At 46.1% G+C, this 24,547-nt stretch overlaps 1 protein-coding gene across 2 annotated transcripts in view; it reads left to right on the forward strand.

Annotated features, from left to right (window-relative positions):
- The window catches only part of Creb3l2 (cAMP responsive element binding protein 3 like 2), a 113,528-nt gene that overhangs the window by 59,636 nt on the left and 29,345 nt on the right, over positions 1 to 24,547 (forward strand). Inside the window, exon 2 of one of the 2 annotated variants that reach the window (XM_051174652.1) lies at positions 3,376 to 3,592. The exons of the other annotated variant lie outside the window; for it this stretch is intronic. Coding sequence (XP_051030609.1) covers positions 3,376 to 3,592 — 217 coding nt within the window. The remainder of the gene's footprint in view (positions 1 to 3,375; positions 3,593 to 24,547) is intronic. 2 annotated transcript variants of the gene reach the window in all.

Genomic DNA, 24,547 nt, shown 5'->3' on the forward strand with positions numbered 1-24,547 from the left:
GCCCAGTGCTTTGTCTAGAGAGCTGTATATAAGCCACATTGGATGAGTAGCCTCAGGGGTGAGTGTTTGAGGAAGACCATAGGAAGTCAATGTACCAGTTATTTGAACTCATTATAATCCTTTCATTTTCTTTCCATCTCATTCCTTTTTCCTGACCCCCATGACTTCAGATCTTGGAGCAGTTATTAGCATTAGGTCACCTTTGGGGTGTGTGTGTGTGTGTGTGGTGTATGTGCGTGCATGTGAGCGTGTACACACCTGCCATGTATTGAGATCAGAAGAGGTCACTGGGGGTCCTGCTTTACCATTCTCTGCCTTATTCCCTTGAGACAGGGTCTGCCATGGAACCCGGAGCTAGACTGGTGGCCAGCAAGCTCAGCCATCCTTCTGTCTCCACTACTATAGCTCTTGGGTTATGGGCACATCTGGAGAAGGGGGGAAAAGCCGTGCTGTTTGATTTAAGCTGGCATGGAGCTCAGCCAGCTACACGGTAGACCCACAGCCATAGAGTTGGAAAGAGAGGTTGACCCGTCTGCTGAGTCCCCAAGACCAAAGCTGCCGAGTAGACCTGGCTAGCTCCCCTTTGCCGGGCTGAGTCATGGCATCTGTTAGAACTGATTGGTGCCATCTCTTTAGTCCCTGAACCCACTCAGCAGTTACCTTTGTTAAGTCCATGGTGGGTGGCTAGGTGCTGTTGGTCTTTGCTTCTGGGGAGCTCCTTTTCTGCAGAGGGGGAGGTTATGATGTGGATTCTCAGGGCCACCTGTCATTAGGGCTAAATTGTCTCATAACATGATAATTACTTTATCGTCCAAAGTAGGGGGAGCCTGAGGAAGGTGAACAGAGCCCGGAGTTTATTATTGGTTATCAAGAGGATGTTCATGAAAACATTCATTAGTGCTGCTCCAGAGAAAGAAACAGGGTGTCAGCAGAGCAGGCCAGCCCAGGCAACTTCGCCTTGCCTCTGGATGGGCCGGGATTCCAGAGGCTTAGTGGGGCTGGCCTATCTAGCCAGCGTTGACCTTGTGACTCGGGACAGAGTTGTGGTTTGGGTACGGGCAGGCTGTGATCAGTGCTTTTGAATCTTACGGTTTGCATTATTTAACCTCCCTTTCTGTCACTGTGATTTTGTTCTCAAAGGTAACGCCATCAAACACCTCATAATACTCACCGTCCATCAATCCGTCCATCAGGCCGGGAGCATGGCCTGCTTAGGGGACCATACACTGACCTTAGCTTACTGTATAACAGGAAATCTGGTTCAGATCTTAGCCTCACAGCTGCCCTGCTCCTCCCTGGATTCAGCTGGTCGCAAAGGAAGGCTCGTGGGCCCCATGCATACATGTGATTCAGAGTCTCCCTCTTCAGTCTCCCCGAATAATTTCTGTGTATGGAGAAGTTTAAGACGCCCTGTCCTAAGTGGCCATGCCTTAGGGAGGCCTGGGTCTTTTTTGTCTTCTTATTTATTTCATGTGCTGGGTCTTCCTAAAGTTTGACTTTAGCTGCAACGTCTGTGGCTCTTCTTCTCATCTTGGACGCCGCATCTACACCGCTAGGGACAATGCCAGTGTTCCAGGACACAGGTGGGTCAGGCAGCAGAGCAGTGAGTGGAAGTGGGGCCAGCTTCCTGTTCACAGTAGAAGCCAGCGTGGAATTACAGGTGCTGAGGGTGGCTTCAGCACGGAGACACTTTTGGTTTCACACCAAAGAGGGGGTGTTCCCGACATCGAGGGGGTATATACAGACCAACCCCCACCACACACACACACACACACACACACACACACACACACACACACGCACTCCTGCCGCCACCTCTACACCAGAACCGAAAGAATTATCTAGTCCAGCATGCCAGCCGTGCAGTGCTGAGCATAACTCCGCAGATGCTCACTGGACCGGTGCAGCCCTCTGGTGGGGAGGGTTAATGGGGCTTCATCCCCTTCAATGTGGGAGGGTGAGAGGGGAAGATAGCGGCCCCAGGTACTACATACAGACTACTCCTATAGAGTAGAGTGCCCATGGCTTGGCAGGGACTGAGAAGTCAGCTGAGTTAGAGATGGAGGGTGGAAAGTGACTGTAGCGCACGCCTGATATGATTAACCTTCCCCTTGGCTTATGTTGTGGAGGGTCCTGCGTGTAACTGCTCACGTTGCATAATCGGTTCATGCTGACGCTGCTGTTCCGGGCAAGCCAGCACACCTTGATGTGCGGGTACATGGCAGAACAGGGCTGTTCATCCCGTGGCTGAAAAGTGAAAAAGAGAAAAGAACCCAGGGTCCTGTGTGACCCGAAGACCCCCGATAGGCTCCACCCCAGAAAGGTTCTTTTACCTCTCAGTGGCAACATGGGTGAGGACCAAAGCTAAGACATAGACTTTGGGGGAATATTCTAGACCAGGACTATAGCGCTGCCTCTGTTGCTTTTGAGTCGGGCTCCTTGCTGTAGCCAACTCCTCACTCTGTAGAAATAGAGGGTACCCTATTTAAAGATGTTGCTAGTGCAGACTGTGGCTGAGCATTCCGACAGTGGCTCTCAGGGAATCACACTCATCTGCAAGTGGATTTTGATATATATATATATATATACTTTTTTTTTCTCTCCCAGGAAGTAGAGTTGTATTGTGCCACCCCATGAGCCTTGATTGGAGTGTCCATGGAGACAGGGACTTTGTGAGACAATGGTGTATGATTCTGAGGTCATTCATCTATCATTTTGTTCTTCCTGGAAGATTTCTACCATTCTGTCAGGGAACCCCACCCAGCTGCCTTGAGTGAGGACCCAGGCATCTAGCTGCCTGAGCCTAGACCCTAGCCAAGCGTGCAGTGTGGCTAAATCATGGGACCTCAATGAACTCAGTACCTCACTCAGAAAACCCACAAAGTGACAAGGGATAATAAGTTATGATTAGTTTAAGCCGCTAAGTATCAAGTGTGTGTGTGTGTGTGTGTGTGTGCATGCACTCACAGGCTAGAGGTCAACCCTAGTGCCCTCAAGGACTATCCACGTGTCTTTGGAGCAATGTTTCTTGCAGGGACCTGGGGCTCCTTAATTAGGTCTGACTGGCCAGCAAGCCCTAGGAGCCCACCTGATTCCCTAGCACTGGCATTGCAGACATGTGCCATTGTGCTTGTATTTTCATGTGTGCCCTGGGGACCAAACGCAGGTCCTCATGCTTGTGCAGAGAGCACTTCACCAGCTGAGCCTCCTCTGCAGCCCCTGCCCACCGCCATGCTTTGACGGACAGATATAGACGAATGGAATTTGCAAGTGGCTGCACGCCGGTCCGTCCATCTCTTCTCCTTGAGGTGTGTGTGTTGAGTGTCAGATCAAGAGCGAGCAACCCTGAATTCTTCCTCCTCTGCTTTCTTGCAGCACTTCTCGGAACTGCTGGATGAGTTTTCCCAGAACGTCCTGGGTCAGCTCCTGAATGACCCTTTCCTCTCAGAGAAGAGTGTGTCCATGGAGGTAGAGCCATCTCCAACCTCACCAGCGCCTCTCATCCAGGCTGAACACAGCTACTCCCTGAGCGAGGAGCCCCGGGCTCAGTCACCATTCACCCATGTGGCTACCAACGATGGCTTCAATGACGGTAAAAACAGAGCAACAGAACCCTGGGGGCCTTAAACCCTTTGACTGCACCTCATTGTGGAGACAGGTGTGGGCTGTCATCGTTAGCATCCACGTCAGCCGCTCACCCTCTGCCTGGTGCTGAGGCTGTAAATGCCAAGAGGGACAGCATGTACTTTTCTGTGCTAGGCTGCAGCTCAGGGAACTTGCTGTCACCGGAATCATCTTGTTCTCTTTGACCGGGGCCCTGGGCAGCAGAGCAGCCATGTGCAATCATGCTGGCTTCACAGCGGGAAGCCTGCTGTTTTAAGGGATTGTGTCATTTTCTTGACAAAGAATTGCTATGGTAATTCCTATCTAGAGAAACCTCTGGGGGCACCCTCTTAGCCATTTTCCAGCAAGAGCCTACATGTGTGGGATCTTGGCGAATGTTTTGGACTCTCTTGTTGGTAACCCTTTAGTGCCTGTTCCCGTCACCAGCACTGCTTCTTGGCATTGTTGAAGGACTGGCTTTTCTAACGCGGAGATGCTAAGGTGTCTTGATCGTTATTCTACAGGCCTTTGTTTGCTGCGTTTTCTACCTTTCCAGTTCTCCTCATGTGCATGCATCCACACACACATGTACACAACACATGTGTACATACACATGTTCATTCTGCCTTACACCGGCAGGATGAGGTGTAACACCTCCCAGAGAGAAAGGAAAAGGGAACGGGGCTAATTTGAGGACATAATGGCATTCTGCAGGTAAAATGAGCAACCTCTGCTGAATAGCATCTCTGCTGAGTAGCATCTCAGCAAATCATATTCTGCTCGTGGTGCCTGCCTGCTCCTGTGATTTGTTCGGTTCGTTTCAGAAATGCCCTCAAATGAGATGTAGAATATGCTCTCTGTTGTGACTAGTACCGTTTTCTACCCTTAGCCTCATCACAGATGGTGTGTTGCCATAGCAACATAGTACAGCAGAAGTTATGTGAAACACATGAATCGCTTATTTCTCTAGTTTTCCGTGTAATATCGTCAGACTGATTGACCATGGGTAACTGAAACCGTGGGAAGTAAGCACAAATGATGGGGATGTTATCCTCATTCCTCACTGAGTGCAGGACAGCTCAAGGAGGTCAGTTGTCTGGGTTTCAGGTTAAATTCATGTAAGCCCTGCATTAATTTCATTATTTTTTAAAATGGACCTTTGGTGAGTGGCTGGACAAAATGACTGTTAAGATTTCTCCGAACTCTGAGATTCTTTGTGGGGATGTTCTTGCCTTTATGCAAGGTTCCTTGTATTCTTACCATTGCTTTGTCTATATGTGTCTTATAATTCCTTTGAAACCTCTATCTCTAGCCCTTCTTCATTTGTGGAGATAATCTTCAGTCTCTTTTGCATTAGCTATTTATACTGTGTAACAAATATCCCCCCCCCCCCGAAATTAATGTCTTATGAGGTTTGTACTTAAGTTCTCCAAAGTGATAGTTGTGTGGTTTTGGTTCATGATTCACCATGAGATAGGAATCAGATGTTGGCCAAGACATTCCCAGGGTTAGACACTCTACCCTAAAAGCAGCTCTCTAGAATAGCCGATAAGCTATTGGTGGTAAACTGGCAATGGGTCTCCCAATGGGAATGCTCTCCTACAAGTGAGAGATCTCCTGTTCCTTTCCTGACACAGCCAGGTAAGAGGCTCCACTGCCCACACAGGATAGCTCTGACTCATTGAGATAGGGATTTGCACAAGAAGGTGGTGCCCTTCAGGAGGTGCAGTCCCTGGAGGTCCTCTTGGATGCCAACACTGGCACTGTGAAGTGAATTCTTTGTGTCTGGGTTCTTTTACCTAATATTACTATGCTATACACTCTTCATTCATTTGCCCAGTGGGCTTTTGTGTTCATATTCAAGGCCCTGAAGAAATATAAAGAAAAAAAATGCTCATTGCTCTCTAAGAATTTACCAGGAGGGAAGGATTAGAAATGTGCAGTACAAAACTGATTATGAAAACATTGTACATATGCCATCCCTAGTGGAAGCTATTCACACCTGTTCCAAATTCTACATTGCCACTGGCTGGCTCTGGGAGGGCCATTTAACTTTCCCAGCCCAGCTTCCCCGTGTGCAAAACAAGAGTGAGGACGGCTCTTCATAGTTTCTCTTGAGGATTAAGTTTGGTAGATTTTATTTTCTCTCGGGGTCTCACTGATAGCAAGGAAGTTCTTGGCTCTATTGCAGCTGTAGTTCTGCAAGAGGACAAGGTACTTAGACTGCAGAGGAATTTTTAGGACTTAATTTATTTATGGGGGGGGCATGAGTGTGCACCTCCTGTGGAGGTCTGAGGAATCTTTGCAGGAATTAGTTCTCTCTTTCCACCATGGATTTGGTTCATCAGGCTTAGCTGAAACTGCCATTACCCAATAAGCCATCTTTCTGGCCTCTCAGTTTACCGGCCTATAAAATGTAGTAAGAAATTAGCTCATTAGTGGGTCATTTGATTTTTACTAGTTTGTTTCTTATACATCAGCCAGGCCCAGAGAACATGCCCCAGATTTTAATTGTTTAGGGGACAGAAATTAACTGTAAGCATAATAATACTATTTATTTGTTTAGATTATTAGTTATCCTTGTATTTTTCAATTCCCTGTGTAAATTGGGTCTCTTCTATATTGTGAGTTCTGTTGTGTGTCTTGCAGTTGGCATTATGCTTGGTACTTTGAAGAGGCTCAATGAATATTTGTATCATTGAATTGTACAGCCAGTTGTTAAAAAAGAAGAGACCGGTGATGGAGCATCTGTTTCTGACCCATGGGGTAAACTCATGGAGGCCATTGCTCTGTTCTGCTCACTGCCTCTCTGCATGCGCAACACAGGCAGGGTTTCACCATTGTGAGCTCCTGGCTGGTGGATTCACCATTGTGAGCTCCTGGCTGGTGGTTTCACCATTGTGAGCTCCTGGCTGATGGATTCACCATTGTGAGCTCCTGGCTGGTGGTTTCACCATTGTGAGCTCCTGGCTGGTGGATTCACCATTGTGAGCTCCTGGCTGGTGGATTCACCATTGTGAGCTCCTGGCTGACGGCAGCTTTCATTTGCAGGATCACACGTGGTGCCAAAGAGAAGTAGGCGTGTTGCTAATGCTTTATGGCTCGATTTCAAATCAATGTCATAGCAGTTTTTTAGTACTGCACCTTATAGATGCCAATCAGCAACATATGGAAAAAAATAGAATGCACAGGAGCTTGTAGGAAGGGAGGGAGTACTGAAATCTGAGTGACAATACACAGGTGATACAAAGACACGTGTGGAAGAGGGAGGAACTGGTGTGTGTCTCACACGTGTAGTGTGTGTCTCACACGTGTACTGTGTGTCTCACATGTGTAGTATGTGTGTCTCACACGTGTAGTGTGTGTCTCATATGTGTAGTGTGTGTATCTCACACATGTAGTGTGTGTGTCGCACACGTGTAGTGTGTGTCTCACATGTGTAGTGTGTGTGTCTCATGTTTAGTGTGTGTCTCTCACACTTGCAGTTTGTGAGTCTCACATGTTTAGTGTGCGTGTCTCATACGTGTAGTTTTGTGTGTCTCACACTTGTAGTGTGTGTCTCACACATGTAGTTTGTGCGTCTCACACTTGTAGTGTGTGCGTCTCACACTTGTAGTGTGTGTGTCTCACACGTGTAGTTTGTGTGTTTCACACGTGTAGTGTGCGTGTCTCACACGTGCAGTGTGTGTGTCTCACACATGTAGTTTGTGTGTCTCACACGTGTAGTTTGTGTGTCTCACACGTGTAGTTTGTGTGTCTCACACTTGTAGTGTGCATGTCTCACACATGTAGTTTGTGTGTCTCACACTTGTAGTGTGTGTCTCACACGTGTAGTTTGTGTGTCTCACACTTGTAGTGTGTGTGTCTCACACGTGCAGTGTGTGTGTCTCGCATTTGCAGTTTGCTGTTCAGAACACCCAAATTAGAGCTGGCCTGCTGAATTCAGTAGACTAACTTAGCTTCAGCTCCACGTGTAGGATGCACACCTACTGTGTGCCAGACTGTGCTTAGATACTTACGAAACACAGCATTAAAACATGTTCCTGCCTGTGAGGAGGAAATCTGCCTCTGAAGAAAGCATAATGTACTTAATACCATATTAGGCAGAGTTTGAGCAGTGTTCCAAGAGGAAATTAAAGTGTAGGAATTTCCAGGAGGGAGAGCATGCTCCCGGAGGAGTCAGGAAGAGTGGCTGAAAGAAGCAGGGTCCCAGCTGGGCCCTGGCTGGCTGCCTGGAGTCAGCCCCCTCACCCCCCACACCCCTACCCCCCACCCCCAGGAGCTGACTCCAGGGCCTGAGATGGAGAGCAGAGGAGCAGAAGGCCCGGACACAGTGGCCCTTTGAAAAAAGATCCCCAGCGAAAAGATTGCTCGCAGAGCAGGTTTCCAGAGGTCTGGGGTTCCTTCCTGTTCCCTTCATTAGGTGTCTCCCTTTGTCTCCGTCTGGACATACTGTTTCTCCGTTGTGTTCTGTCCCTGAAGTTCCTTCCCCTGTGGAGGTTTGCCTGGTGCCGATACTGTTTGATGTAGCTTTTATTTGACTGGCTGACTTGGAAAACTGCTCAGTTCATTTTCAGCGTATCCATTTCCTTGCTGATTTTCCCCCCCTCTAGTTTTGGACTCCCTGCTCCAGTTCACTGTTTGGCTCACTTTGGAGACTGTCTTGTCAGGGAATAGACTTTCTTAGCGCACCTGCTTACGTGAGTCATCTATATAGTCATTAATTCTTGTTAATAAAAGGACTCTGAATTCATTGTGGGCGTTTCAGCCATATTGGGGACTTGGGGTTTCATTGTGGGAGCTGGTAGTTTGGGAAGGAGTGATGGAGAAGACATCCCTTAGGAAGACTCCCAGAAAGCAAAAGAAGCAGATAGAATTGGCTGCCGGTGGCAGGGGGGGGGGGACAGTTAAAGCTAGGAGACCCATTCAGCCTTACAGACTTTGAAAGCCCAGCAAAGAAGCAATACAAATATAAGACGGTGTGTGTTTCACATTTCTTCTCATTGTTTACACGCAACATTAAGGAATTGTACGCAACATAAAGGCATCATACGGTCACCTAAGCTAACACCCAGTGTGGGGAGAGGCAGTCAGCAGATCGTGTTAAGGAGGCCTTTCCTATGGTAAGACCAAAGAACTCACTGTTGCATCCCCATCTGGCACCCGGTGCTACCTGTAGCTTCTGTGCTGTGACAGGCTACGCTCTTGGCTAAAAAGAGGCAGAGGGGGCACGGATGGGTTTTGCAGAGGGCGTGCCGTCCACAGTTCCTCTTTGTGAAGCTCTGGTGTTTTCTCTCATGTTAAAAGTAGGAGATGATAGTACGGGGTACAAATTGTTTGAGATGTTTGACATCAAAGGTTGGGTGAATGGAGATAAGGGTGGTCTTACCCAGCACAGCCTCCCCTGGGTCTTAGCTTCAGTTGTGTTGCTGAGGTTTGAGAATGGCCAGTGTGTGGTGACAATATTACTTTATTCTCTCCCTTGAAAGGAGGAGTCAGCCCCTCCAGTCCCAGCATTCAGAGCAGATGACCACACTGATAAGGTACGATTTCTCTTTAGGAAACATATGCACACATAGTGTTTAAGAGCAAGTATTGCCAACAAATGCAATATTCCTTACCTCTTAGTAACCAATAGCTAAATTAATACTAGGAGCCCTCATATGAATAAAGCACTGTTGGCCTGTAGGAAGGCAAGATAGGCGGGCTAGGAGACAAGGAGGATTCTGGGAGATGTAGTAGAGAGGAGTCAAGATGTAGGACGTGAGAGAAGAGGTCTGGACCTCTTTCTGGTACGATAAGACCACGTGGAAACACTTAGATGGATAGAAATGAGTTAATATTTAAGACAGAGCTAGCCAATAAGAAATCGTAGCCATTGGCCAACAGCTTTATAACTAAAAAAAAAAAAAACCCAAAACAAAAACAAAAATACTAGGAGCCCTAACCTCTAGTGTTGGATAATGGGATGCATTCTTGGGAAATCCTGTAATTCAGTTCTCCTTGTCCAGTTTTCCTTAGACAAACACTGCTCTTCTGCAATTGCTTCTGAGCTTGAAGGCAGCGCTAGGGCATTCAGCTAAGCAGAGGCTTAGTTTATAAAGATCCCCCTTTTATTCATCCCTGCCCTCTTCCTCCTGCCACAACCCTCTGCCTCCCCTTCCCATCCCTCCTTACTTCCCCTTATCCCTCCACCCCTGCCCCGAGTCCCCGGGCAATCATACAGAGCAAATGGATGTCTGTACCCTATCTGATGAGCTCTGGACCCCTAAAACTCTACACAAAATTTGGGGCTGTCTAAGTTTGTTAACTTTCCTGGTGGTACAAGGCTTTATAACTTTCCTTAGTTTATTTTTAGAGTGTGTATGTGTGTGGTATGTATCCATATGGTGTATGTGTGTATGATGTGTGTGCCAGTGTGCATATAGTGTGTTTGTATGGTATGTGTGTATGGGATATGTGTGTATATGGAGTGTGTATGTGTGTGTGTGTGTGTGTGTATGGAGTCTGTGTGTATGTCTCTGTGTATGTGTGTGTGTGTGTGTGTGTGTCTGTGTGTATGGTATGTGTGCCTGTGTGTATATAGTGTGTTTGTATGGGATATGTGTATATATGAAGTGTGTATGTGTGTGTGTTTGGGTGTATGGTGTGTGTACCTATGTGTATACAGTGTGTATGTGTATGGTATGTGTGTATGGGGTATGCGTGTATATAGAGTGTCTGTGTGTGTGTCTGTGTGTCTATGTGTGGGTGTGTGTCCGTCCATATAAGGGAATGCACGTATTTCACAAATGCTGAGGTTCTTTCTTTCCACTGTATGGGTCCTGAAGTATGCTGGGCTTACCTGCAAGTGCCCTCACCCTCCAAGTCATACTGTGGGCTTCCATAGCCTCCTTTAGCTTCTCCAAGATCCTGTGACTGAAAATGGAAAGTTGAGAACCCCTGGTCTGCTGCAGCATAGCTCCCATCCATCTCAGAGCTTACTGAAACCCTGCAGCCACAGGGCTAGCTTCATGGGGCTCAGGCCACGGAAGCCAAGCCCGGGAACGTGGCTGATCTTCATGCACACTGGAGGCCGTGTCCACCCCATTCAGCCCCCTGTCCTCAGGGTACAGGCTGGTGACTAGCTGCTGAGAGTGATTCTTGTCCAACAAAAACAGTAAAGTGATAAAAGGAAAAAAATAATGAGGCGGCTTAGAGAAATTCCCCAGTGGAATATTCCTGGCTATGCCTATGATATTGGGGTGAACAAACCTTGTATGTCACCCCAAAGGTCGCCAGTGCCTATTTGGGGTCCTGCTCCAATGTAATCAGATTGGGCCATTGGGCTTATTACTCAGTTTCCTGTTACTATGGCGGATACCGGTGTAGTCGCCGTCTAAGGAAAGCGGACACGTTTGATGGCTTTGGAGGTGTCTCCAGTCGCTGAGGTCTGTGGTCCAGGGGTTTGTGGAGAAGCAACACATCACGGTGGATGTGTGTGGTGGCGCAAAATCGCTCACCCTGGGACCAGAAGGCAAACGTGAAAGATGAGACTGGGGTCCCTAACTCCTCGTGAAGAACATGGACCCACTGACCGCAAACCACCCGCTAGGCTGCACTGTTTATGCTGGGCGCAAAAGCAGGTGCACACGGGAGACACGGTCGATCCACGCTACAGCTGGGCTTCTTAGTCTTTCCCCACTCAATAGCACCTTTCTGCTCAAGAGATTTTTGTGTGACCCTTGGGGCACAGGTGTAAAAGACAGGCATATAAAGCAGACGTTTACCATAATAAAGAATGAATGGATTTTAAAACAGTTCTGCAGTGTCATTTTACCATTTATTAAAGACTGAAGCAAATAAATATTCCATTGAGTAGAATTGACCATACTTGCTTATTTTTGTATATTTTATATATCTTGTCCAAATGCTGCAAGGTGTGGTGTGTCTTCAGTGTTTTAAGCTGTTTTCATTTTAAAATCATCAGTGCTACTGGGAATGCTGTTTTGCGTGAATATTTACTATAGCGTGGCAAAAGCATGCTTAAACCTTTTCAGAAATTATTGGAAATTCTGTCCTAATCCCAAGTCAAATTCACCTAACCATTTTTGTTCAGAGATTTATTTTATGTATGAGTGCTCTATTTGTATGTATGCCTGCAGGCCAGCAGAGGACACCAGATCCCATGGTAGATGGTTGTGAGCCTCCGTGTGATTGCTGGGAATTGAACTTCAGGACCTCTGGAAGAACAGCCAGTGCTCTTTACCACTGAACCATCTTCATTAAAAAAAAAAAAAAAAAAAAGAAAGAAAGAAAGAAAAGAGAAACTCAAGTTTCAGAAGAAACTCCAAAAGCAAATTTTAAAATCAAGCAAACTAACACAATAGAACCCCAAGAAATGCTAATTTGATACTCACAGGTTGAAGAGAGACATCCAGAAATACTAAAAGCCTTTGTTTTTTTTTTTTTTTTTTTTTTTTTTTTTTTTTTTAAATAATTAAACCATTCTGTCTCTGTAAGAGGAAGCAACTTTGCATGGGCACCGGAAACACTGCCGCCCATGACACACAGTTGTCCTGAATCTGAGCTGAGGAGTTTTGGTTTCAGTGGCTGGTGATCCATGGCGTAATAATAGCCTGCACCGTGCAAGGCACACACACCGTGTGTTCAGAACCAAAGCTGCAGGGAAGTCGCTGGGGGCGGTACTGGGTGAACTCTGCAGAAGTACATCTGATTGATTGATAGGAGAACTCTGCAGAAGTACCCCTGATTGATTGATAGGAGAACTCTGCAGAAGTACCCCTGATTGATTGATAGGAGAACTCTGCAGAAGTACCCCTGATTGATTGATAGGAGAACTCTGCAGATGTGTCTCTGATTGATTGATAGGGGAACTCTGCAGAAGTGTCTCTGATATAGTAGCTGTCTTAGTTAGGGTTTCTACTGCTGTGAAGAGACACCATGAGCACAGCAACTCTCATACAGGAAAACATTTCATTGCAGCTGGCTTACAGTTCAGAGGTTTAGTCCACAGTCATCACGGTGTGAAGCATGGTGGCGTGCAGGGAGACACAGAGGCACACAGTGTCTGCTAGAGCGGCAGCAGCTGACAGTTCTTCATCCAGATCTGAAGGCCACAGGAAGAAAAAGTAGGCCTGGCTTGAGCTACTAAAACCTCTAAGCCAATTCTGTCTGACACACTTCCTCTAAAGGCCACCCCTTTAGGAATGCCAGTTCCTATGGGCCCACGGGGACGATTTTCATCCAAACCAGCACGGTATAAGTTTGATTTTCCTTCTTTTGGTTTTTTTGAGACAGGGTTTCTCTGTGTAGCCTTGGTCACTTTGTAGACCAGGCTGGTCTGGAACTCACAGAGATCCACCTGCCTCTGCCTCCCAAGTGCTGGGACTAATGGCTTGCACCACCACTGCCCAGCTAAGTTTGATTCTTTTTTTTTTTTTTTAAATCAATTTCTGTCTGTTGTGTATTCAGAAGCCTTTTACTGTTACCTAATTTGTCCTGATCGCCACATTCAGTTGTGTGACTTACAGCCGAAGACTCTGAAAACAATGGCATAAGGTACACAGTTGCTTTGTTCTTTTATTTCAGTCTTTTTTTTTTCCGCCTTGAAGGAGAAACTCAGTAGTGCCAGACGACTGCGGCATTCAGAGAGAACTTAATGTGGCCCCTGTTGTCCAAGGTTGTGTAAGAATCGAGTTTAAAAGTCTATAAAATGTCAGCAGGCCAATCAAAAGGGATATATAACATGTTTGTGCCAAGGAAACTTTATTTGCGCTGGATTAAGAGGCTAGCTCCTGGGGGCTGAAGAGATGGCTCAGTGGTTAAGGGAGTGTACTGCACGTGGAGACTTCGGTTCCTAGCACTTGTATTAGGTGACTCAAAACCACTTGTGAATTCCAGCTACAGTGTCCTCATGGGCACTCCATATATGTGCACATACCAATCCTCCCGACACAGACATATACACACGATTTAAAAATGAACAATAAAAGTAAATCTTTATGCAAAAGACCGACTATTGCTGTTTTAGGTCTATAGAGTACAGACCAGGGGCAATCCCTTGTGACCCGTTGCCCTGCTGATGAATCCACTGGGGCTTCTTAGGGTTTGCAAAAGCTGAAGACAGGGCCAAGTATTGGCACCTTAAATTTGCGGAACTGTATTGCAGTAAATAAGGATCAGGATAAACAAATAGGCCGAATAGATGTTTATTCAGGGAGAAATAACTTACAACCTAGACAGATGAACACCAGGAAATTCAACCCGATCCTCTCCTGTCCGAGTCACGCCAGAGAGAGCCTTTCCTGGCTCCCCAGTGCCACAGAAGGACTATCTCACTACAGAACTGTTTTCACAGTTACAAATAAAAGGCAAGTCCTCGGTGAGCTGGGGTGAGTAACTGGTGTTGCTCTGAGGACACACTGGGAGTATGTCACAAGACAAGCTGCTGGAGGAGAAGGACCCAGGAATCGAGCACTGTGGGATGGATGAGTGGGAACCAGGGTCGGAGCAAACAGGGAAGTGTTTGTTGAAGAATCCAAGGAGAGGATAGCGGCTCGGCTCGTTGCTGAGGTTGTGAGAGCAGGCAAGAGGTGCACAGAGAGTTGCATGCAGAGAGATGCACAGGTGTGTGACATGGACGGCAAATAAAGTGGCTTTTTTGCTTTGGTTTGATTTGGTTTGGTTCTGGTTTTGGATTAGGGAAACAGGCAGCAGGATTCACACGGGGTTGTGTGTGTGAAGAAAGGGCAAGGGTGAGCCATGTGTGACTTAGGTTTCTGCTCTGTAGCCTTGGAGGGATCTTGGTGTTGACGTGTTCCCAGGAAGTGGGACCCAGAAAAAGAAAAAGGCTCAGAGATGAGACAAACAGCTAATCACATTTTCTCTGAGCTGGTGTCGAGAGCATCCGAGTGAGTCATCCCAGGGGGGCAGGAAGGGATGACGTAGTCAGCATCTGCTCCCGTGCGGGGTCCTCGGCCATGGGTGGGATGAAGAAGGGGCCTGCTTGTGATTGGGTTAGGACAAACTAGGGAAAACGGGTGGGAAAGGTAACAGTGTAACGCGGTTAAATAAGGATCAGGATAAACAAATAGGCCGAATAGATGTTTATTCAGGGAGAAATAACTTACAATCTAGACAGATGAACACCAGGAAATTCAACCAGATCCTCTCCTGTCTGAGTCACGCCAGAAAGACCCCACCCATGGTTCCACCCCCCAATGGGCGTGGTCAGTGCCACAGAAGGACTATCCCACTACAACAGCGCTTCCTCTAAAACAGCAAAACCGTGACCCTTTGCTTAACCACTGCAGTCTAGATAGTACAGTGTAGCCAGGGCAAAACTGACAACCATCTATCGAGTAAACTGCTGTGACGATTCATGAATGGCAGCTCTGCCATTGATGAGGAAAGTTAAATACACGTCAGTTTTGTGTTCATCTGTATACTAAATTAGCCTCTCTCAAATCCGCCCTTTGTCCTGTGGATATTTATGTGGTTCGTGCTCTAAACATGACATCCTCCCAGAAAAACCGTGAGTCTACAAGCAGACTACCGGTGAAGTGCAGCACGGACCTCTAGAGTCCTGTTGTGTAGATCTGAGTCTGGGCTCTGCCCAGATTATGAATGACGTGCGCCTGGGCGCGCTACCTCACTCCTTTTTCTCACCATCCAGATCTTTAAAGTGAGAATATGATGTTTACCCCCACAGCATTGCTGGAGGATTTCTCTGAGTTAATATTTATTGAGCACTTAGGACAGTGCCTGTCACTTTGCAAGCAAGTATGAGCTATTATTGCTGTTGTTCTTCTGTGGATTGCCCTGTAATTAAATACATAATTTACCAAGTGGCTGTGATAGGAATGACAGGCGCTGAGGGGAGAGTTTGTGTGTGCACAGGCACCGAAGGAACACAGAATGACAGAGATAGCTGATTGTGTTGGTCTCAGAAGCCACAGACTAAGCACAGCATGGTTTAGCTATTACGACGAGTTGGTCTTAAATGATGTTTCTTCATGTACATGGATTGGTGGTCTGTAGTACAGGAGTCATCAGTGTTTTATTTTATTTTTTTTCCTCTGCCTACTTAAGGACTCAAAAAGACCATGTGTTAAAATACAATCCTTCTAGGCTGGATTGAACCATTGCCTCTCCCTTGGAAAGCAGTGTGTGCCTGAGAGAGTGAGCCCAGGCCATGGGACAAATTTCTGTGTGAGTTCCAGGTCTGACACTCACCAGCTGTATGTACACTTTTGGGTGAATTACTTAATCTTGCAGTTTGAGAGTAATGGTTATATTAACCTCTGTGGTTACTCTTAGGACTAAGGTAATGTTTCAAAGGACATAGAACAATGCTCCAGCCCATAGCTAATACTTACAGTACTCCTGATTTTCCTGTCATAGAAACCTCTCCACACCATTCTATATGGGAATTCATTGTAGGGCACCATAGGCAGACAGGCTGCTGGCTTCCATACAGTGGGCCATAGCTTTTTCATTATTCTAACGTGTTTCACAGTATCCTTGCCCTGTAGCCACCTTCCTTCCAGACCTCAGCCTTGGAATTTCTAAAGGAGATTGATTTTCCCTCTATTCGTCTGGATGTTTTGCCTGCATGTGCCTCTGTGAACCACTTGTGTGCCTGGAGCATGTGGAGGCCAGAACAGGACATTGGGTCCTCCTGGAACTGGTTATGGACTGTCATAGAGTGCTGGGCATTGAACTGACGTCCTCTGGGAGAGTAGCCAGTGCTCTTAGCCACTGAGTCAGCCAGCTCTCTAAGCACCGGAGAGTTTTATGTGATAATAATAATAATAATAATAATAATAATAATAATAGATTTGTTAATTTCGTTCAACACATTCAAAGAGCAAACAAGTAAGATGAAGGATTAGGGGAGACATTTAGATACTTTCTTCAATTTATATATAATATTTGAATGATAAATGGATACATGTAGGCTTTTTTGTCATAGATCCTATTTGTACCAAGTGATTTCTCTTAAAAATATATGTTTACCCCTATTCTGTGTTCTGTAGTGTGTGTGTGTGTGTGTGTTCACACACATGCCTGTGCATCTGTCTATGAAACACATGTCTCATGCAGGGTCCCCTGTCTGTGCACGTGGAAATGAGTGAGGCTTTATTCTCCATGCTGTCATTTTATTGGCTTTAAGCAGCTCTGTCCTTTGGTCTCCAAGGCCACCTGATGTTTTAGTCATTTAGCATCATGGTGTTATGGCTGTTCCATTCTGAGGTCAGGGAAGAACTTGTTCCCTACCATGAGACAGTGACATCTTTTCATCTTTGCTGATAGCCAAGACTGATGCTCAGGAGATGCAGCCCTGGAATTTGACCTTTAGGGGAAGCTATGCAAACAAAGTCTGTCTGATGCTATGGGGGCTTGGGGGGGGGGGCTTTTCATCCAGAATATGCACTATTAAAACTAGGGGAGGATGTCTTTCATTTGAAACGAAACTTAAAAGGCATTGTGGATATAATTCAGAAAAACACCCTTTTTTGGTTGTTGTTCAAAGTCTGAATTGCAGAATAGACTAATATTTCATGTACTTAGTTCTCTCTCTCTCTCTCTCTCTCTCTCTCTCTCTCTCTCTCTCACCAGTTATACAAATAACTGAGGATGCATCCAATTCTAAGCCTCAGTGGCCTTTTTGCCAATAAATTTTAACTGCAAAACTAAGGCCCCAGGCAAACTGTAGAGCCCACTCCTTTCCTGCTAACCTTATAGGTTGCATTTGCAATTTTCATTTCTCTAATTTGATATTTAATTCCATTGGGGGGGAATTTAGGTCAACAGCCAAGAGTTGGGAACGCAAGCTCTCTTCTCCAATTTCAACCACGCTGAAACGCTGTTCCCATCACTCTTCATATTGACTGTATTCCTTAATCTGAGAGCAGATCTTTTACAATGCATATGGAGGCTGTGGTCGACCAGTCTGCAGGCATTTATTTATTTTTGTTAATTGTGGCATGTGCAAGTCAGAGGGCAACTTTTAGGTCTCGGCTTTCCTTCCAGCTTTATGTAGTTCCAGGAATTGAACTCAGGTCATCGGGCTGGGCAGGCAAGAGCTTTGATCTGCTCAACCTTCTCACCGGCCCATCCAAATGTGTATTGACACAATCTCCAGTTGATGACTTAGAGGAGTTACTCTGAGAAATCAATGCAGTTATCCTATTGCAGTGGATTCTGATGTCATAATCACAGCCATGTTGTATTAGCTAGCTATGCTGTCTAAGAGGCCATCTCAAACCCCATACTTTTACTTTCTGTGTGTGTGTGTGGGGGGGGCGGTTTATTTCACGGTGGTCTCCAAGTTAGTCTACAGTCAAGGATGATCTTGAACTCTATACCCTCCTGCCTCTGCTTCCTGAGTTTGAGCACTGGGATCGCCAGTGTTTATGTGGTACTGGCGCTTTGTGTATACTAGGTAAGCACTGTATCAACTAAGTTTCAGTACCTGAAGTAAAAATCAGTTCATTACTAGAGTTTGTGCGTTTCCACTACTGAGGAGACTGACTGACATGGGATAACCTTAGCAATGGCTGCTTCCAGCTACATTTGCTCTCATCTCAAGGCTGGCAGAGACTTGGATGGCTTGTCTCGGCTCGCCTTGGCGTGCCTTTGATCAGTGTGGTAGTGCTCCTTCCCCTGGGGTCAAGAGATCAATTATCCTAACACAGTCTTCTTATGTGGTCGTAAAACCATAAGAACATAAGCCCAGTCTGAGCTAACACACGGCAAGATCTCTGCTGTACTAATAAGCTGACTTGCTGTTGGTTAGGTTACATTTCAGGGCAAAGCTGGGAGTCTCATATAGCAAAAGAGACAGTTGGAGGGTGTGATGGCTTACATCCGTATAGACACAGTTGGAGGGTGTGATGGCTTACATCCCTATAGCTTGGCTAGACCAAGATTCACCTAGGAAAGAAGTCACGGGACACACTAGTGAGGGATTGTCTTGGTTAGGTTAATTCAGCCAGAATGCTTCCTAAATATGGGCAGCATTGGGTTGGGCTCCTAAAAAGGAGGAAGCTAGCTGGGTACAACCTTTATCTCTCACCACTTAATGGATACAAACTGACCATCAGCCCCACACTGTAACCACTATGCCTTCCTCACCTACGATGGACTACCCTCAAACAGTAGCCTCCCAAATCCTTTCTCTCTTAGGATGCTTTTTGCCAGGGTAATTTCTCACAGAAACAATGAGACTAATTATTACGAAGTGGGAAGGCCGGCTGGTGTCAGCAGGGGGTTGTCTCACCCCAAAGCAATAGAGGGGGCAGGGCAGACATGTCCCTGTGTGACATCTGGGAATAGTGTTGATAGATTCAAACGCAGGCTTTTAGGAATACTACAAAAATGTTGAAGAATAAGAAAAAAAAAAAAGCCACAATGTTCTGAATGATTATCTTGATCTATATTTACCATTCAGGCATGTTTCTTCTGTCGCTGTCTTAGTGTATTAATTGTGTTCTATTGCTGTGGAGAGACGCCATGACCAGAGCGACTCTGATAATGGAAAACATTTCACTGGGGCTGGCTTACAGTTCAGAGGTTCAGTCTCTCATCGTCATGGCAGGAAGCTTGCTGGCGCACAGGCGGACAGTGCTGGAGAGGTAGATGGGAGTTCCACACCCGCACCCAAAGGATCAGAAAGAAAGAGTGAGCCAATGGGCCTGGATTGGGGTTGTGAACCCTCAAAGCCCATCCCATGGCGACACACTTCTTCCCACAAGGCCACACCTCCAACAGTGCCATTTCCTATGAGTCTATGGGGCCATGGGGGGGGGGATTTTCATTCAAATTACCACAATCCCTTTTCTTCATCAATAGTATGTTATTATACCAAGGGTTTCCCTAGAATGTTATGGATCTTCCCTTTATTACTGAAAAGGTTCTGTAAGTATGTCAATGTCTGTGTAAGTATTCTACTGTGTAAATAGACCACAAGCCACCTCATCTTCTCCTTCTTCATGGATTGGTTGTTTCCAGCACCTCATCCTTCTAAATAAGAGTGTGTCCATACATATTCATGTACAGATCTTCATCCATACACACGTTGACTTGTTTCCTTCACGGGAAGAGTGCTGGTAGGCATCGAGCGATGTGGGTCTGACCTCGGGTGGCAATGCGGAGGAGACCCACATTTGCCAGTGTCCTCGTCTATAAAATGACGCCTTTGAGCTTAGGCTTCATTTGAACAAGATGGAGGACTAAACTGCAGTACGGGAATGGACGCAAGAGGGCGCCATTAGATGTTGTTTCTCTTCATCTAAGCTCCCGTTTGGTCTTCTCACTTGCTTGGCTCCTGCAGTCTTTAAGAAAGGATGCTTCCTTCTGCAGTCAGGTACCATTGCTGGCTCCACAGTCTCTGCTCCCAAGACAGCAGTGATTGTGTTTTCAGATAGGACCATGGGGCTACGCATGAAGAGCAAACGCTGTCCTTTCCCGTTTCCCGCACACGCTTATCTGTTAACAATGGTTTTGCCCCACTAGAAGAACCGATTTCATTCTCCTCTGGGGCTTCAAGTGTACCTTCTTCATTTGATTTTTCCTGGAGTGTGTATTGTGAATTAAATCGGGTCCCAGTCACTTTGATTGTGACATTAGGACATGTGTCCGTACCTCACAATTTGCTGATCATTGCATGGGGCCGTTTTCCCAGGAATGCCCCTCCCACTTTATTTTACTATACCCAGAGCTCGATTTCCTTTTACTCCAACCCTTCCAGCCTCTTCTGGTAGCAAACAGTGTTGGGTTCGGGTTGTGAGTGTGATCTCTACAAGCAGCAGCAGCAGCAGCAGCAGCAGCATCTCACTGATGAGTGCAGAACATGATCCGTGCCCTCTCTCTGCCTCTCCCTCCCTTCCCCATTCTGCTGTGGACAGTGTTCTAGTTCTGAGCCTCCTTGCGGGACAGTCACTAGTCTTCTTTGGGACTGTGGTTCCCTTGTTTCTATAAGCTGAGCAGGGCGCCCATCTGGCCAGCAGAACTATGTGTCAAGTGCAGTGTGGTCTCCCTCCTCTGGCAGCCCTTAAAAGGCCCTTTGTTCCCTCCTTGACCCTACTGGTCCAGGATGTCGCCTACACCCAGGGATGGAAATCCCCCCATCACACCAGACACTGGGCAGCTTATAGAACTCGCTCAGAAAGTAGAGTGCCACCTTGTGAGTGGAACCTAACCTTTTCTGTGCTCAGAGGAAGCAGCTTATGGAGTTCACGTTTGTCTTTGTGAGCCTTTTTTTGCTCTGCTCCTCTGTTCCCATGCTTCCCTCCCTAGCAGTCCCCTATGACTTCTCAAGTACCGCCCGCCCGCCTTCTCTCTTAAATAAGACAACCTGAGCCAAGTTCTTGAGTTCACAGTGGGGGCTGCTTTGCAGCCCTGAGCAGTTATAGGTAACCGTGCAGGTGGGGCTTGTTTTCAAATAGCAGAGGAAGGCGCCTGCTTTGTGCATGCCCTTCCTTGGTAAAGCTGGTGTCAGTTGCGGGCTGTGGGCTTTGGGAACTGCTGGCCTTGCCTTTTTCTCTGCATGCTTCCAGACTCCTTGGCTCTCCTTCCTTACCCCACCCACTGTCACTGCAGGGTCGGGCTGAATACTTTGCGCTGAAGCAGTTTGGTGCAGCTGAAACTCCAGAGCAACATGTGCCCTGTGGCTGAGGAGACCCACTGGCTCCTGCTCCACAGCTCTCTCTCCCCTGGCCCACCAAGACTCTGCCCTCTTCCCATCTCAGCCAAGCAAACCCAGAACTTTCCAGGGGTCTGTTCAAAGTCTCTGGAAGTCTAGCTAAATTTGAAATTTAGGTGGGGAAACAGAAGGAGGCAAAAACTAGGGAGTGAGAATTGAAAAACCGGAGAGAGGGAGGGGAGAGGGAGGGAGGGGGAGAGGGAGGGAGGGAGGGAAGAAAAGAAGAAGAAGACAAATAATTGTGAAGAAATCCTCTGTCTCCAGGACTTGCTTGCCAGCCATTAGCTTCTTTTTCTCTTCTTTTTCTCTTCTCTTCTCTCTCTCTCTCTCTCTCTCTCTCTCTCTCTCTCTCTCTCTAAATTTAAATTTGAAACAAGATTGTTTTACAGGTCAATCCCAGTTCCCTCTCCCTCCCCTCCTCCCCTGCCCCCTCCAACTCCCATTCAATTCCCTTTCTGCTCCCTAGAGAGGGTGAGGCCTTCCATGGGGGATCTTCAAAGTTTGGAGCAGGGCCTAGGCCCTCCCCCGTGTGTCTAGGCTGAGAGAGTATCCCTTCATGGAGAATGGGCTCTCAAAGTCCATTTGTACACTAGGGATAAATACTGATCCACTACCAGGGGCCCCATAGACTTCCCAGTCCTCCCAAATAACACCATATTCAGGGGATCTGGGTCAGTCCTTTGCTGGTTTTCCAGCTATCAGTCTGGGGTTCATGAGCTCCCTCTTGTTCAGGTCAGCAGTTTCTGAGGGTTTCTCCAACCTGGTCTTGACCCCTTTATTCATCACTCCTTCTTCCCTGTAACTGAATTCCAGGAAGTCAGCTCAGTGTTTAGCTGTGGGTGTCTGCTTCTGTTTCCATCAGCTACTGGATGAAGGCTCTAGGATGGCAAATAAGGCAGTTATCAACCTCATTATCAGGGAAGGACTTTTAAGGTAGGCTCTCCACTATTGCTTAGATTGTTAGTTGGGGTCATCCTTGTGGATCTCTGGACATTTCCCCTAGTGCCAGATTTCTCTTCAAACCTATAATGGCTCCCTCTATTATGGTATCTCTTTTCTTGTTCTCCTCTATTCCTTTCCTGACTCAACCTTCCTGCTCCCTCATGTCCCTCTCTCCCCTCCTCTCCTCCCCTTCTCTTTCTCCTATCCCCCCCCCCCATGCTCCCAATTTGCTCAGGAGATCTTATCACTTTCCCCTTCTCCAGGGGACCATGTATGTTTCTCTTAGGGTCCTCCCTGTTTCTTAGCTTTTCTGGCAGTATGGATTGTAGGCTGGTGATTCTTTGCTCTGTGTCTAAAATTCATATATGAGTGAGTACATACCATGTTTGTGTTTTTGTGGCTGGGTTACCTCACTCGGGATGGTTTCTTCTAGTTCCATCCATTTGCCTGAGAATTTCAAGATTCCATTGTTTTTTTCCTCTGAGTAGTACTCCATTGTATAAATGTGACATATTTCCTCCATCCATTCTTCAGTTGAGGGGCATTTAGATTGCTTCCAGGTTCTGGCTATTACAAATAATGCTGCTATGAACGTAGTTGAACAGATGTCATTGTATGAATGTGCATCTTTTGGGTATATACCTAAGAGTGGAACTGCTGAATTTTGTAGTAGACCGATTCCCATTTTCCTGAGGAACTGCCATACTGATTTCCAAAGTGGCTGTACAAGTTTGTACTTCCATCAGTAATGGATGAGTGTTGCCCTTTCTCCACATCCTCTCCAGCATAAGCTGTCATTGGTGACTCTAATTTTAACCATTCTGGCAGGAGTAAGATGGTATCTCAGAGTTGTTTTGATTTGCATTTCCCTAATGGCTAAGGATGTTGATCACTTCCTTAAGTGTCTTTCAGCCATTTTAGATTCTTCAATTGAGAATTCTCTGTTTAGTTCTGTACTCTACTTTTTAATTGGATTATTTGGTGTTTTGGTGACTAGCTTCTTGAGTTATTTGTATATTTTGGATATCAGTCCTCTGTCAGATGTGGGGTTGGTGAAGATCTTTTCCCATTCTGTGGGCTGCTATTTTGTCTTGTTGACTGTGTCCTTTGCCTTACAGAAAATTTTTAGTTTCAGGAGGTCCCATTTATTAATTGTGGAGCTCAGTGTCTGTGCTACTGGTGTTATATTCAGGAAGCTGTCTCCTGTACCAATTCATTCAAGAGTACTTCCCACTTTCTCTTCTAAGAGACTCAGTGTGGCTGGGTTTATGTTGAGGTCTTTGATCCATTTGAACTTAAGTTTTGTGCATGACTATAGATATAGATCTATCTGCAGTCTTCTACACAGCAGCATTCAGTTATGCCAGCACCATTTGTTGAAGATGCTTTCTTTTTTCCATTGTATCATTTTAGCTTCTTTGTCAAAAATCAGGTGTTTGTAGGTGTGTGGATTAACATCAGGGTTTTTAATTTGATTCCATTGGCCTACCTGTCTATTTTTGTGTCAATACCAAGTTGTTTTCAATATTATAGCTCTATAATAGAGCTTGAAGTCAGGAATGGTGATGCCTCCGGAAGTTTCTTTATTATACAGGGTTGTTTTAGCTATCCTGGGTCTTTGTTTTTTCATATAAAGTTCAGTATTGTTCTTTCAATGTCTGTGAAGAATTGTGCTGGGATTTTGATGGGGATTGCATTGAATCTGTAAATGCTTTTGCCAAGATTGCCATTTTTACTGTGTTGATCCTACCTATCCAAGAGCATGGGAGATCTTTCCATTTTCTGATACCAAAGACTCAAAGTTCTTATTATATAGGTCTTTCACTTGTTTGGTTAGCATTACCCCAAGACATTTTATGATTTTATGTTATATAGTAAAGCTACTGTTGTTTGTTTGTTTGTTTGGTAATCTTGTATCCTGCCACTTTGCTGAAGGTGTTTATCAGCTGTAGAAGTTCCCTGGTAGAGTTTTTCAGGTCACTTATATAAACTATCATGTCATCGCAAATAGTGAAAGTTTGATTTCTTCCTTTCCAATCTGTATCCCCTTGATCTCCTTTTGTCTTATTGCTCTAGCTAGAACTTCAAGTACAATATTGAAGAGACACAGAGAGAGTGGACAGCCTTGTCTTGAGTTTCTCTCCATTCAGTTTGATGTTGGCTCTTAGTTTACTGTCATCTCTTAGTGTTGGTAGAACATCTATCCAGGACCTTCTGTCCTTCAGAGTTTCCATGGAGAAGTCAGGTGTAATTCTGATAGGTTTTCCTTTATACGTTACTTGGTCTTTTTTC

Source organism: Phodopus roborovskii, unplaced genomic scaffold (assembly GCF_943737965.1).
Source record: "Phodopus roborovskii unplaced genomic scaffold, PHOROB, whole genome shotgun sequence".
Lineage (NCBI taxonomy): Eukaryota > Metazoa > Chordata > Mammalia > Rodentia > Cricetidae > Phodopus > Phodopus roborovskii.